Here is a 16,792-nt window from a genome sequence, read left to right on the forward strand (position 1 = left end):
TATCTTCGTATACGTATTAAAATTTGAGAAATTTTCTAAGATAGTCATTTTTAAGTTTTTGTCATAAAAATAGTTTTCAGTGAGAAAAATATCAAAAGAAGTTTTATTAAAGAGTAAAAATGTATTTATACCCCAGGGTTAACTAATTTAGACTTAGGGTTTAGAGTTAAGTGGTGGAGTTTTGAAGATATAGTTTCAAATTTAAAAAAAAGTTAAAATTTTCAAAATAAAAAATGATTATTTTAGTCATTTTCTTTGTTGAAAGCTCTTTTATGACAAAAACTTAAAAAAATTATTTGAGAGAATTGCTCTATTAATTTTGATGTATTTTGGTTAAGAAGTTACAATTTGGTACTAAAAGAAATATACAATTTATATCACCTAAATGTATTAGATTATTTCATATTTGTTATCATAGGACAAAACAAACTGGATTCGGTTCAGTGACATTAAAGTAAAATGTAATTCTTAGTATATAACTGAATGAAATGAAAGATCCAATTGTATTTTAATATTCCATTGTATTATGCGCAAATATTTATGTAAGTTTTCGGCATCACGTGGGTTCGAATCCCAACCATTAGAAAATTAACATTTTGGCATCGCCAGGGACAGATGATCGACACGTGGCAATACGTGACTAATCTGAATCACTTATGTGGGACTATGATATCTCTGTATAATTTAAAAATATTTATGTAAGTTTAAATATTTGGTTTATATAAAATATAATAATTAATAAATATACCAGACATTTAAAACTTAAATTTAATTTAGTAAACGCAAATGCCAAAAAACAAAATGTGTCATTAGTACTGTAGAAATAGTGAAGTGAGAAAGCGATAGACATTGTTGTTGTTTTTTTTAACAATAGAGACGTTATTGTTTTAGAAAAAAATTGATGACATTATTGTTGATCATTGAGAATTGAAGGGATATTGTAACATCACGTGTTATTTTCGACGTAGGTCCTATTTGTTTGCCACTCTTGTCATTGCTCTATTATTGTTCGTCTCTTACCACCTCACGCATATTCCCATTTCCCTTCTCTTACAATTTCATTTTTTTTTTTTTGATCTAAATATTAAAATTTATACCACTTTTCTGTTTTTTAGAGTTTACAATGTTGTGGAACACAACTTATTACAACAAGAGAAGAGAAAGAAAAGGAGACAAGAAGCAAAGAGGAAAGAAGAAAAAAACAAAGAGGAGGAGAATAATAGCAAAAGGAAACACTAACTATAGGGTGAAAAGAACCAAAAGTACAACTCAAACAAAGAAGGTGAAGGAGTAGTGGCAGATGGAAGAGACAGGGACAACAATCTGTCTCTTAACCGACGATCTACCACACAAAAGAAAGCCTCTTGAGTCAACGAAACACCTTGAAAGATATGTGCATTCCGCTCCCGCCAAAGGCTGTAGATGATGGCTTGATAAATGAGCTTCAACACTGCAACTGCACGCGGCACATGAGGGCCTTGTAGTTGCTGGCATTGGGCGACTACGTCTGGTAGCGAAGCTGGAGGAGACGCCATGTACCTGCAACAAAAACGAGACCAACCAATTTCATTTCTTAAACAAACAAGTAGCTTCTTGTTTACTTGATTCTCTTTATATATGTCTTTTACTTATTTTTTATTTTTAAAAGTGATTATATGTATGCCTCTTGGGGTTCTCAACGTAACCTTCGCATGTTAATACCATCTCCAATAGTTCACTCTAGTTTTCACTTCAAAATAGAATAATTCTATAATAAATTGAACTATACTCTTATGGTACTATATTTTACAATGAAAAATAGAGTGATGAATAAAAAACAATTTATTTTATATATAGAATAAGCTCATTTTTATTTTATTATAGAATGAAAAATAAAGTACAATTGAAGATTTTTTTATTTTAAACTCTATTTTAGAGTGGGATTGAATACGATCTAAAACCCACCTCGATGGTTGTTTTCTAAGGCTTAAATTTGTGACTGGAATACTAGATAATGTTTCATCCATGCAACTAGACATATACTAGTCGGTTTTTCTTCTTCCCTACAACTTTGGAGGGCATATGCATTTATTAAGAATTTTAATAATTTTGTGGGTCTATGTTTATATAATTATTTTTAATTTTTTTTGGAAACCCATTATAATGTTTCATTGAAATGTACCCAGAACTGAAGCTGCTGCCAACCCTGCATGTGTCCACCTTTTGACTAAGCATACTACAACGTAACTTTACCTAATATGCTGCATTAGATTTTTATCACACTAATTTATAGGTTAATATAATGTCTACGTATACAACGTAAAATTACATCACTGATTTATAGGTTAATATAATGTCTTACGTATATAATGTAAAACTACATCTGCCATCGGCGGTTTTTTGGACACGCGTTATTTCACTTCTTGGCATGAGGCTAGATGAGGAGTTTCCAGGCGATAGGAATTACAACATGTCAACATATATTTATTTGGAAAACCACACAAGCATGCCAAGACGTGTTTCTTGATTCCCCTCGTGATTCACTATTCAACTAAAAGCGTACACCAATCAAACCATATATTTATAAAAAGACGCATACCTACTATTAAGTTTGGACCAGTTTGGATTCTAATATAGAGGAGAGGAGTCTTTGGTTCTTTTTTTAAACACTGATTTATTACGAAAAAGATTGCATATAAATTCTATATATAATCGATAATTCTCTATTTCTAATAAAAATTCATGTTTGATTGCACCATTCTAAATTATCCTATAAAAATCTAGTGTTAGCTTTGACAAGAAGGCAAAGAAGCATCTGTTTTCAGTCCTTAAAAATTATAATTGTTTTCAACCATTTTTTACAACTAAATTGCATTAGCTCTACTGGAAAGATCATTGTTTTCATTACTTACAGGTGATAGGTTCAAGTTATGAAAGTTATGATCAACCGTCATTTTGTTTTTCATTAAAATAGACCCAAACTTTTATTTTTTGCTTCCAGCCCATTAAAAGACAAGATCGGTATTGTCTATGCTTAACCGATTTTACTTGCACCATACTGAAGATCCTATGTAATATTTTTCCGCTAATATACAGAATTGTTCAGTAAATTATTTTCCTAGATTCAAAATCTGAACATCCTAATGTATAAACATTATGAACCCTAAACTAAACGACTAGATTAAAATGAGTTCCACGGAGTCGTGGGTATAATCTACCAAATCATATCCCTAAGATCTGTTCTCGTTCAAGGCGATGATCCCACGAAATTCTGCACTGACAGTCTAGGTTCCTACTTCCTTCTAGTTATCTTAATGTCCATTGGGACAAAACCATTCGATGCAAGCATGTGTTTCCAAATATGTTTTTTTGCCTCTTAATCACATATAGATTCCTCAATAAGCATCTGCTGATCTCTATGAACAATGCAAACCTTAAGACTCAAAACTCATTTCAGAATGTTGTTCATTGGCTCTTATAAGCATCCATCTATTATATATTTAAAAGCAAAATAAAAATAAAAACTGAGCGTTCAACGTTTAAGAGGTCTCAACATGTCCTCTATATTTTATTTTAAGTTTATCTCGCTGACTAAAACTCATCACAATCCTTCCACAAACCATTTAACTCTTGTTGAATTTGTGACTTTTTGCTGTTGCTTCACAGTGTCGTACGAAGAATTTTAAGAACCTAAGGCAAATTTTAAAAATAAACTTATTTACAACTATAATGAAAACAATTTTGTAATATGATATATCGCTTTTACCAAATACACAAATCTAACGCTGTAAAAGAAAAAGTTTGTGCTATATTAGTCTACTATGTAGAAAAGATTTTTTTAAAAAAATAAGTCTAAACCATTAAATTATAAATTTATTTTAAATTTTAAAACCCTAAAAAATTTATATTAATCGAGAACCTAAGGCAAATAATTTTTTTAATACACTGCAAGCACGCTCTTTAACTATATTTTCTCAAAGACAATTCGTTTCACATTGCTTTTTTTTCTTTGTTAACTTTTTTAGTGACGTTTCTTATTTTTATATACTTGGACATGTTGCCTTTTGGGGATTCATTTGCCTGTTATCCACTCACTACCTCAGATATGTGTCTAGCATTTTCGACAATTTATTTGTTCCTTAATACGAATATACTTTTTGTTATACTATAAGCACCACATCACAAGAAGTTGATCTCTTTGTTTACCTTTATACCGTGATTAAAAACACTTCTTCACGACAAATAGTATAGTTTCGTTCTCAAAGCTACTACTGATTCTGAATCCGGACGTAAAATTAGGCCTTATTAATAATGTTATAAAATTGCAATTATCGGAACTCCATTAGAGCACCTCCAACCATTAGAAACTAGGTGAAATTCTAAAAAAGAAAAAAATTTAATTAAATAACTAAATTTTCTATTTTTTTTAATTCTAAAATGCTAAATACAAGACATGTTGAAGGTTAAAGTTTAGAAGTAGTTCCAAAAATACTTGTTTAGAATTTCTTTTCACTTTCTCTCCTATTTTCTTTTTTTTTTATTTCTTTATTTTTAGTGGCGGGATTCTAATTAAAAAAACCTCAAATGGAGGTGGTCTTAGGATTCTGAGTTACGGTACACAGAGGCGGACGGATGTTATTAAGCGTGATATCACGTGTCATCTACTGTTTTTATTTTTATTTTTTTTAAGTATTTGAACTAAAGGATTATTTTCCAAATAACTAAAAAAAAAAAAATTAAATTTTGGGAGAGAGAGTAGAGAGAGATAGGAAGAGAAAGTAAGAGAGAAGAGAGAATATTAGTTAGTTAGTTTATATTTATTTTTTGTTGTATATAGGATGCAATTTCCCTTGAACTAATTTGATAAAAATCTTGTAGTTGAGAGAAAAAATAGTAAAAGTGTCTCCAGTTTTATTTATTTACTTTGTTATTATTATTAGTACTGTGTCCCTGTCTATAATTGTTTCTAGATCCGCTCTTGGGTACACTTAAACTCTGTGTATTGAGAATGAAACGAACAAGATATATGTACACTCAAATGACAAATCTTATACATATGTAGGCTGATATCGTTAATTTATTTAATCTTAGTAGGGAATTGAAGTAACAAATATTTTCAAGTAATTAAGTAAATGTTATAATATCACTTCTAGTGGCTATTATAAATTTCATTTTAATATCAAAATGAGAAGTTTGTTTGAGTTACAATTTTCTAAACAACAACCTGGAGTATGTATCTAATTTAAAAGTATTGTTTGTAATAATTTTGGTTCATCATTCATTTGTCAATAAATTAATTAGATTAAAATAAAACATAAGAAGAAAAAGAATTGCTTAAAATATTTTTAATTAGGTATTACTTGTCAAAAATAAAAATACCATAATATTTAGGTTAAAGATTAAGTGATTATTGTTAAAGATTTAGTATTTAAGAGGCGAGATTGAACATATTAACTTGTATAAATATTTTATAAATTAGTTTTAAATATTAATTTAGTATTTTTATCACAAATTTAAAATAATTATAAAATGGTTATTTTTTAAAGATAAACTTAAAAGTGATATTAAATTTGTGATAAAATCGAAAAATTTATAATAATAAAATGAATTTTGTTTTTGCAAGTTGAGCTAAAGCCCAAAAGGTGAGAAACAACCACTCACTCCACAATAAAATCGAAGACGCTTTTGTTTTGGATTCTACCTTTTCATATTAAACATTTTTAAATCGGAAATATTCTTTTCCTACTTTTTATTTTGAAAGGGATTTAATGACCAAGGATCACTGGTTTCTGTTGTGCTGTCAGTGGTCAGTGGTCACAATTGTTTTTCTTCTTTTATAATGGTATTAGATAATGTTTGGGAACCATGCGCAGATTAGATATCACTCTGAAAAATAAAAAATAGACGAAATAAGTATTATATATAAATAATTAAATTAGAGCTCTTAAGTATTCATAATATATATATATATATATTATTTGTTTGGTAAAATGTTAAATAGTATTCATAATATATTATAAAGAGTATTGGAATTTATCAAATTTTGTCCTATGCAACTTCAGTTAATCCATCAATATCTGAATTATATATAACAAAATAATATTTGTGATTGCATTTCTTATTTCTATAGAAAATATGTATTTTTTTTTATCTTGGGTTAAATTATGTAAATAATACCACACATCTCTTTGTAATTCCACTGGTCAAAATATTTTTTATTAAAATAAATAAATAAAATTAAAATGAAGAATTTGATATTTTTATTTAAGGTTTTAAATCTCATTTGCAGATAAAATGTTTTAATAAATTTTCATTTGACATATTTTTTTTTCATTTGACATATTTCTATGTGTTTCTTCAAATTAGTTTATCATGCAATAAAAAAAATCTTCTAGTTTCACAAATAAACTTACGAATGAACTTATCCTTTACAAGCTAGCACATCACCAAAAGTTTTTGAAAATATTCATGTTCAAATACATCAGTTTCCGTATACAACTATGAATGAAAATCCTTTTCACAAATAGTAACGAAAGAAACGAATAAATAATTAGTCAAAAAAAAGAGAAACGAATAAATAAATAAACTTACCACTAATTTATGGAATCCCCTAATAATTTTTCTTTATTCAGTCAAAGAATGTGCTTTCTTAATGCTGTCATTTTCCTGTGCATTACGACCTGAACTAGCTATTTCGTGATTCATGAACATAATAAGATGGGAAAACATCAGAAAGAGGGACCCGTCATTTGATAAAACTCTATGATATCAATTACGACATCTTTCATAGGTAGGTATGATTTTCGAGAAAAAAAGATTTAATTAACCCAAGTTGATTATGTACATGTTTCATTAACTTTCTACAACTCTTAGTTACAAAAACATGAAATACCAGAATAATAATTGATTATGTCCTGCGAACATGTTATATCGCAGTAACACAATATGAACTGTCGATATGAAATTAAGTTCCAAAAAAAAGCTGTCGACATTATAGGCACTATTGGTGAATTTGGATTGGCTAAAGACCACACCATCAAGATCTCCTTTTGAGATGAAAACAATAAATGAAAAGCAACAAAATGATGGAAAGTGGTAACGATAGGTGCTCTCTATGGTAAGACTCATGTGGTTCTCTACTCTTTGCATTGTTAAGTAAATGTATAATTGTTTATCCTACACTAAAGTTCAGGATGACCGATGCACACCATGTCCAAAGCGAAAACCATTCTAATCAAGCTCATTTTAGTCTTAGTTGTATTTAGCCTTATTTATATTTAAGATAAAAAATTATATCTTTATAAAAAGTTAGATGAAGTTGATCATGAATATAGATAAGATTTATTTATCTGTCTAATTATTCTTTTCTGATTTACTTTACAACGAGTGAATAGTATCCAAATTGGATATTAATTAGGACAATATAAGAACTTGATAAAATGTTCGTTTCTAGATGGATGGTGATATAATCTAGTGACACAATTAATGCTATCAATAGCTTGATCACATTAGTTTTACATCTAATTTTAAGCATCAATGTTTGATGAAACTCTCCAACCTACTTTAGATTGGAAATATTTTGGCCAATGACTACATTTGATGTTAGGACACGTTATGAGCTTACCCGGTATTGTTCAACCGTCCAAATCACTACCATCTCACTTAACTATCGTTTGCAAATTAGTAATTTGGATTATTAAAATTTGAGCACATCATAAATATATTCACACAAAAGCGATCTATTCCATATTACATATTCACGTTGTATTTATTTTTAGGTTTTTGCTAAAAGCGCGTTGTTTTTCAGAGGCCTGAATCATTAGCTGAAAAGATAAAATTAAGATTCAAAACAAAAACTCATACTACAACTTGAAACACAGAGATTATCACACCACATGACTCATGAAAATCAAAAACACGTACGTACGAATTTTATAAAAACAAAGAGGTAAAGTGGGCTTTGAGATTTTCATCTGGATGACCAAATCCATCACCCTCCTTGTAAAACAAATTGATCACACGTGCAGTATTGAAGACTCGCATTACAATCTGGCGTGGCACAGTAGATAAGGCTTTAAAGAACTCGTCCATCATCATCTCATGGTGATCCTTAATTATCTTCTTCAATTCTATCACCGCTTCTTCTTGACTTACACCATGCTGCTTCATGTAACAGTTGACTCCATTTGCCCCTTCCCCTCTCTCTAACTCTTCTTCGAATGTGGTTATGTCGTTAATCAGACGAAACACAACATTAAAAGCTAGAATGACTTTAGGTCTAGAGGCGAACCACTCGTACATTATCTTCTCATCACAGTCTTCCATACCTAGAAAGCTGTAGATTGCCATATCATCCATTGCACCTGTGAAGATTCCAACCTCCATGTACTCTTCAAAGTTTGGTAGCGCGTGCCCATTTTGCTATCTCTAGATACCCTTTCTTTGTCAAGCTCTTTATCTATGTTTTTTTTTCAATATAAACATATAATATTACTATTACATCTTTTTATTATTTTTTCTACCAAAAAACTATTAACCAGGGCCGAAAATTTTGAAAAACCTTAAACATTTTCAAATTAATTTTAATAAATAAATTCTTGACAATTAGGAGTACGTCATGCATGCAACCTATGTATAAATTGCTTAAGAAAATTTTAGAGCCAAAGCGAATATTTTATCGGGTTGTGTCTAGAACCGGCCCTGCTAATAACACTTACGTACCTCATCTATAGTCGGTTGCAGACCGCCAGTTCTTCCTAGCGAGCTCATTTCACGTTCGATGTCTTGCATAATTTCCCACAAAGTTCGGAAAATAATTTGCATATAGTTCGGTAGATCTTCAATAGTTTCAATATCCCACCTAGCCATTAACTCTATATAAGACCATAGGACTAGAACGAGCTCAAAATAACATTAAAAAATATTATACCTTTGCAAGGCATCAGTAAAACTTATAACTTCAGGAAGAGTGCCATAGGCGTCATATGTATCATCAACAACCGTCATGATCATGGAGATTTTAGTGCCTATAACTCTCGCAAGGGAATATCTTGGCTCGAAGTATATACCCATCATGCCGAAATAGATCTCCACATTTCTGTCCCGAAAGGTATTAGGTAGTTTAGACGCAAGATCTAACTCTTTCCACCATCTAGAAGAAGCAGTAGTCACATATAAGGTTATTGTGATCTATATAACAAGATTAATAGTACACATATGATTTGAGGATATAGCTACAAGGACATTACGTGGTGACATCTTTGAGCTCTTTGACGTAATGCAACTGGCAGTAGCTGAAGTTGAGTTTAGCAAACTTAAGAAGATTCTCCTCGTGATCTTGTTCTTGTTCGTAAAAAGAGATATATTCTCTTGCAACTGCTATTTCTACGCAATGATATCTAGGTATGTACAATGCGTTTTGTATATGCTTAGAGAGATGTGGTTGAGTAGTACTAGTCACTGCCGCCAAGTGAGTCCTAGTGAAACTCCGTGCTTCCTCTATTATATTCTCATCTTTTGTTTTGAGATATGATGCTTGGTACAACTGCAACATCCCTCTAACATCACGAACTACACTTTCCTTGAACTTTCCATCATGTTCCCCTCTAAATCTTTCGAACACATCTACGATGAAACAAGATAAATAGCTAAAATAAGTATCCGTACAAGTGAATCAAGGAAATGGATCTAACTCTGCTTTGATCTCTAGCTCAGGGAGATTATGAATGGAAGACCCATAACTCGTTGGGTAAATTTTCTTCTACATTCTCTCTTAAATAGTAAAACTTCATCATAAAAATGAATTTGATCCAATGTATGCATGCATATATAATAGAGATTCTTTGTTTTTAAAGGACTAAATCATTATACTACAAAAACATACATTGGAGTAAAACTCATTTTGTATAATAGTGTTATATTTGTAGAAAAACATAGAGATAAATTGTAGATGGTTACCGCAAGACATTTTGTGACCATACAATCTGAAAACCTCAAACATAGTAGATATTGTTTCCAGGTCATCTTCCTTGGAAATCAAGCCTTCTAACTTCCCAAAAGCCTTGCTTAGAATCTCTTCGATTTCATCTTCGAAATAATGGGAGATCGCTAGACTGATAAGCAAGTAAATGAGACGAATTTTCTCTTTGTCACAGGTGTGAGGAGACATGAGCATATTTCTCACATACGGCTTCATAACCGATTCAATCTCATGCTCAATTGCATTGAACTCCTGCCAAGATATGATAGTAAGAAATGCATGTTAAACATAGTCAATATATTATTGTCATGTATCTTTAGTTACCATAGATAGTCTCACATGAGTAATAATGTTTATATATGTACTTACAGAACCGTCGACGGGAACAGCGAAGAGGTGATCTCCTAGAAAAGTGGGAGTAAACTGAGCCAAGGGACGAATACTCTCAAGATCGCCACCAGTAGCCATCACACAGAACAAATCTTGTTTTGTTGGTTGTCGAGAAAGCGTTTGGTTTCTAAGCAAACGGCCAGGTAAAAGAGAGAGCTTGGCCTTATGACATAGAGGGACTCTGTGAGCGCAAGGGAGAGTTTTAGGATCAAAACTCATCATCATTCTTGAAGCACGCATGTTTAGACTCTTGCCAATAACAAGATAGACACGAGACAGTGACACAATGTCAACTCTAGCTTTATGTTGTGATGATGGGATGGATGGTTGACTTTGCTTTCCACATCTCTAGTTTGCTTTAAATCGATCCCAGATCTAGTGGAGAGCCTAAACCGTATTATTAATAGCTAAACAACTACGTTTTATGGAAGTTAAGTTTATAAGAAACTTCATTTTGTATTATATTTAGGCATTATACTTCACGTCTGACATAGGGTAGATCTATGACTATGATCCTCTGATCTTAAAGGAGTGTTTTGCAACTAATGTCAGATAAGTCTTTATTAACATTTTTGACATGCAACATGTTATGGGAAAACTATTATCCATCATGTTATGGGAAAGATATATACATCGTAAATGGATTACAAAGAAAACATCACAAAAAAAAACTTATTGCTGGAAGATAAATAGTACACACATTGGTATCTTTCCATTAAAAGGAATCTCATTGCTCTTATTTGGAAAATTAAAAAGAAACATCACAACATATTTTTCAAGGCAAGAGCACAACGGACCCAGACGTTATCCTATTCTCAAGGTCTGCATGAGCATCAGCCACACGAGACAACGGATACTTATGGTTCACACGAGCCTTTATAACCCCTGAAGCAACATTAGCAAAAACCTCCCCAGCACACTCCAACAACTCATCTCGAGTTTCGTTGTACTGCATCATGGAAGGTCTTGTCAAGAAGAGCGACTTTGGAGCAAGATCAGACAACGGAACCGGGTCTGGAGATCCGGAGGATTGTCCAAAGCTCACCATGTATCCTCTGCTCTTTAAACACGCTAACGATCCCTTGAAAGTGTCTTTCCCCACCGAGTCATAAACAACATCGACTCCTTTGCCTGATGTAATGTCTTTGACCCGTGAAACAAAGTCCTCGTCCTTGTACATGATAACGTGGTGGCATCCATCTTCTTTGGCTTGAGCTGCTTTCTCATTGGTGGAGACAGTTCCAATGACGGTAGCTCCAAGCGCATTTGCCCATTGACACAGCAGAGACCCAACTCCACCAGCTGCAGCGTGGACAAGGATTGTGTGCCCACGTTCAACCTTTCCAAATACAAATAGGATTTTGAGACAATATAGTGAAGAGATCTTTATGTTCGAAGCAGATTAAATAGTGACTTTGGTTTTCGGTTCGGTAATCAGTTAGTTCAGTTTTCAATTTATTTTTAAAAATTAAATAGTCACTTTGGTTTTTCGGTTCGGTAATCAGTTAGTTCGGTTTTCAATTTATTTTTAGAAATTAAATAGTCACTTTGGTTTTTAGTTCGGTAATCATTTAGTTCGGTTTTCAATTTATTTTAAAAAATTAAATAGTGACTTTGGTTTTCGGTTCGGTGATCAGTTAGTTCAGTTCGAACTAAATTAACCAAAATTTCGAACCGAACTAACTGGAAGTACTCAAAGAATTTAACCAAAATTTTAACCCAAACCAAAAAACTTCGGTTGGTTTCAGTAAAACTTTTAAAAACCAAACTACCCAAATACCGAACCAAACTTTTCGGTTCAATTCGACGAGATTTTGGCTGAACCGAACTACCCAAATCCGCAGGCCTAGTGACTAACCTTGAAGCAACGGCGAAGGAGAAACTGTGCAGTCATACCCTTGAGCATGATTGATGCTGCAACTATAGGATCCATAGATGAAGGAACAGGAACCACTTTATCCGCAGGAAGGATCTGTTCTTCAGCATATGCACCCATTGGACTTCCAGCATAAGCAACGAGATCACCAATCTTTCTGCCAGTCAATCCTGACCCAACAGCTACCACCTCTCCAACAGCCTCCATACCTATGATCACAAATGGGCATATAAGCTAAGAGCTAAAAAGAAAAAACTTCATTTGCCTGTTTCCTAAAAGGTTGTAGAGAGCAGAACCTGGTGTGAAAGGCATAGAAGCTGGTTTGTAAACACCTTTCCTGTAGTAAACGTCAATGAAGTTAAGCCCAATGGCCTTGTTCTTAACGCGTATCTCCCCATCCTTTGGCTCTCCAACTTCAATATCTTCCCATTTCAGAACCTTCAAGTCACAAACAAGAGACCACAATGAAATACTGAGAATACAGAACAATCACAATTTAAAAAAAAAAAACAATCACAAGTTTCAACATAAAAAGCTAGCATTGCAAAATAAAATAAAATAACATGAAGCACCCTGATCAGTTTTACTATGTTCCATTGTCTGTAATAAAAAAGACTATTAGAAATTTTATGGATTTGAATTTATATTGAATCCTAAACCATTTTAAATTATAATCATAGAAGCAAAATAGAGAGACACACAATCTCAACCTAATCTGATTACAATAACCCTTTTCGACAGACAAGTTAAAAATCGAAACTTTAACTCACCTCAGGACCGCCATGCTCGTAGACTCTGATACCCTTCACCATCTTCTTCTCCGGGGGATCCTCCACCGCGACTGGACTCAGAGCTTTTACAGTAACCGTAGACAACCGAAAGCTCGATGATTCGGCGAGATTTTGACGAAAGGAGATTTTTAACGGGATTTCGTGGAAAACTCGAGAGAGTTTGGTGAGGAAGTGACAGATGTCGTGATGCTTGAAGACACGACAAGTGATGAAGAGTCAACAAAGCTGCCATCTTCTTCTACTCTTCCTCCGTTATCTTTTTATTTGCCTTTTCTCATTTTTATCCTTTAACTTTTGGTAATTACATTGTCACCATCTTACTTTTACTACACTACAAAATGCACCTTAAAAGTCTTCCAGAGAGGATCTAACCACGTGTCATCTGTGAAATCACTCAACATTTTTTATTAGTTCTGATGATTTAGATTTTGTTTTTCTTTGTGACTTTGAAACTTATTACCACTTCCTCCGTTTCTGAAAGTAATATTTTTTAGATTTTTTTCTTGTTCCACATAGATAGTTTTTTTCTATTTTTAAGGTATTTTTTTGCACTTTTGAGAAACATTAATTGAAAATATTTGAATTGATTAAATTTCATTGGTGGAAAATTATCAGAAAGTGTATAATAAAATAAAAAATATATTAAATTATAAACATTTTTTTAATAAACGTGTATACTCTAGAAAATTTTACTTTCGAAAACAAATGAAATATTATTTACTAGCAATCATGATTTCTACCAAAAAAATCCATAAAGCAAAATTAACTAAATTACAAATTAAATTTTAAATGAAGTAAAACATACAATAAATCAAAATTAATATTAAAAACAAAATCTGAATCCAATATTAATCAAAATCGAAAACTACTAAACAACTAAGGCCTTTTTTTTTTGTCACAAAAACAACTAAGGCCTTAATTTGTCAAATTATAAGGTTAGGTCACAGTTGCAAGGATAAAATAAGAGGAAGGACAACTAAACAATTATAAAATATTTAAAGGGGGAAATTGTCAAATACTTAGATTTGATTCATCTCCTGAAATCTTACACGTGGCACAACAGAACATACGAGATTATCTGTCTTTTTCTTTCCTTTTTTTTTAGTCAATAACATTTTTTTTTTCTTCTTCTCTGCTCCAGGGGGGAAATTCGAAAGGTGAAACCTTTTGATCATCTCCAGGGGGAGCGATCAATTACCCTTCTTTCATCAATCCGCTGACTCCTTTTGACTCTCCTCGTCTGTCTTTGATCGTCTCGACGAATTGGGTTTCGTTCGATTCGATCAAATCCAATAACTTTTAAAGGTTTGATTTTGATCGATTGCTCTGTTCTTCTGATCGTCGTTGATTGATTAGATGATATGGGTTTAGGGTTTATGTTCATAAAGTTATCTCCTTTTGTTTTTTTTTAAATTCAAGAAATTGATTTCATCGTTGACGATGAGAGTCAAAGTCTGGAGCTTTGTTTGTTCTGTTAAACTTGTATATGATTGGATTAAAGATGATGGCTTTAGATTATGTCTTGATGATCTTAAACAGGTTTCATTCAAGTGGGTTGCTTGAAGTAATTGGTTAATAGAGAATAATGTCTTCTCTCATCTCACAACAATGGCAGGAGAGGACTAGTGGATTCTTCTCTTCATCTGGTTAGTTGATTTTTTTTTTTTTATCTCTGTGTGTTTGTGGTTGAAAGGCGCTTACTATGTGTTTGTATTTAGGGACGAAGCTTAGGGAAGCGAGGCAATCAGCTGGTAGTTTTGTGGGAGAAGTCGCTAAAGATGCGAAAGTGAACGTTGCTGACGTTGCAGAAAGAGTTGGTTCCTTGTTCAAAAGCAGGTGGGCGATTCTTCAGCAGCCTGCAACTAGACACGCCGTGCAAGAACATCTCATAACAGCTGCTGCCACGACCGGGACACTGGTGAGAAAGGGTATCACTGAGACTAAAGAGAAGGTTTCCGTTGGAAAGATCAAAGTGGAAGAGGTATTTAACTTGTCAAACAATGTATGTTCATTTTGGAACTTCTTTGATCTTCTGTCTTCTTTTTAGGCGGCGAAAAAGACTGCGCAAAAGAGCAAGACCTTGTTGACAGATATCGAAAGATGGCAGAAGGTATATATTTGAGTTTTACATCTCATTCTAGCCTTTGGTTTGAGTTTTGGTCTCTAACTTATTGTTCTTTATAAACCTGCAGGGAGTTGCCAGCTCAGATGGTAAGATAGTGACCATTTATGTTCATTGAAAACATTGAGATAACTATCAGTTTATTAAGTCTTGGCTTGTTGGAAAAATATGGTACTTCTTACTATATAACATTGTTATTTTGCTCAGTGTTTGGTGTTGCCATTGAGGTCACTGTCCAGAGGCAGGAGTCAAGCAGGCCTATTCCATTTATACTGATGAAATGCGCTGATTATCTCATTTTAACCGGTAAGAACATTCCCAACTAATCCCTCTTGTAATACCGTTACAGTTCTAGGGGCCATAAACATTTACTAAAGACTTTAATAATAATAAAAATTCATAATTTGGAAGTTTATTTCTATGTAAATAACCTCAAAAAAATTTTAGAGGCCTCGTATAGCTCATACCTACTCATGTTGTGGTATCTCTTCTTGTCAGGACTTAATACACCGAACTTGTTCAAAACCGAAGGAGACAAAAAGTTGATACAACAATTGGTTTCTGCTTACAATCAAGGTACCAAGTTTAATCCCTGACTCTTATGGCTCAGAGAGAGTTTGTCTTAAACTAATCACTTGTTTGAACAGATCCTAGCGCGTCAATACCTGAAGGTGTGAATCCAGTTGATGTCGCCGCACTCATCAAATACTATCTTGCTAGCCTTCCAACACCACTAACTACTTTTGAGCTTTACAACGAAATCAAAGACGCAAGGTCAAGCGTAACCAGAATGAGAAAGTCACTCCAGAAGCTTTCCAGTGTCAACTACAATACACTTGAGTTCATAACAGCGTTGCTGCTTCGTGTGAGCCAGAAAGCACAACTCAACAAGATGGATTCACATAGCCTGGCTATGGAGATGGCTCCGGTGATCATGTGGCGAGAAGAGAAGAGGCCTGAGTCCTATAGGGAATACTGGAGACGCCCATCGAGGAGTCCTAAGAAGAGCATTGACTTTGAAACTGCTTCTCCATGGGACTTACTCTCAGGTAATAAAAACAATCTTTAGCTAGCTTTTATAACTTTACCATTTGAAGCAGAGTTTCATTTTTTTTATTATCTTTAATGGTTTTACAGATGAAGGAGAAGGTGTGGTAGATGCATCTTCATCGATCTCTCTGGATGATATTGTTCAAGTTGATTTTGGTGCGGTCGACGTTGTGCAGTGCCTGATTGAACATCACAATGCTATTTTCACTGATGCTGGGGAGACTGTATGGAGGTGAAGAAAACAACAGTTTTAACTAATCTTTCTCTGATGATTTGAGATTTCTCAGTTTCTGGACCAACAGCAGAAGATATCCTACCATTTTGATCTTGATAATGATTTAACTAAGTAATGGTTTCAGTAAATAAGCTTCGTTTTCATTTGGTTATTCTGTAAAACATTCATTGTTGAGACTTTCAGAAGCTGTTCAAAAATAAGTTTCATCATATATCAAAATAAAGCAATCACATGGCTAAAAAGCACGTGTAAACTTTCTCTACTTGAGAATCAAACAATATGATTCTTACCAAATGAAATGAGTTTCTTGAAATTTATAGTTTGAAACTGTGAGTGGTAAATAGCTTTTAAGATAAAGAAACCGCAGAAG

At 33.0% G+C, this 16,792-nt stretch overlaps 1 protein-coding gene and 2 pseudogenes across 1 annotated transcript; 1 reads left to right on the forward strand and 2 right to left on the reverse strand.

Annotated features, from left to right (window-relative positions):
* Positions 1 to 4,480: 4,480 nt before the first annotated feature.
* LOC106364091 lies at positions 4,481 to 10,762 on the reverse strand (annotated as a pseudogene).
* Positions 10,763 to 11,006: 244 nt separating this feature from the next.
* On the reverse strand, positions 11,007 to 13,262 carry LOC106366078 (annotated as a pseudogene).
* An 814-nt stretch (positions 13,263 to 14,076) lies between these two features.
* LOC106366079 (uncharacterized Rho GTPase-activating protein At5g61530) lies at positions 14,077 to 16,633 on the forward strand. Its single transcript, XM_013805642.2, has 9 exons — positions 14,077 to 14,320; positions 14,555 to 14,661; positions 14,734 to 14,996; positions 15,063 to 15,125; positions 15,208 to 15,226; positions 15,345 to 15,443; positions 15,636 to 15,713; positions 15,785 to 16,186; positions 16,275 to 16,633. Exons 2-9 carry the CDS (start codon positions 14,601 to 14,603, stop codon positions 16,421 to 16,423), a joined length of 1,134 nt encoding a protein of 377 aa, XP_013661096.1. The 5' UTR covers positions 14,077 to 14,320; positions 14,555 to 14,600; the 3' UTR covers positions 16,424 to 16,633.
* The last annotated feature ends 159 nt before the right edge of the window (positions 16,634 to 16,792 follow it).

This window comes from Brassica napus, chromosome A9 (assembly GCF_020379485.1).
Source record: "Brassica napus cultivar Da-Ae chromosome A9, Da-Ae, whole genome shotgun sequence".
NCBI classification, from domain to species: Eukaryota; Viridiplantae; Streptophyta; class Magnoliopsida; order Brassicales; family Brassicaceae; genus Brassica; species Brassica napus.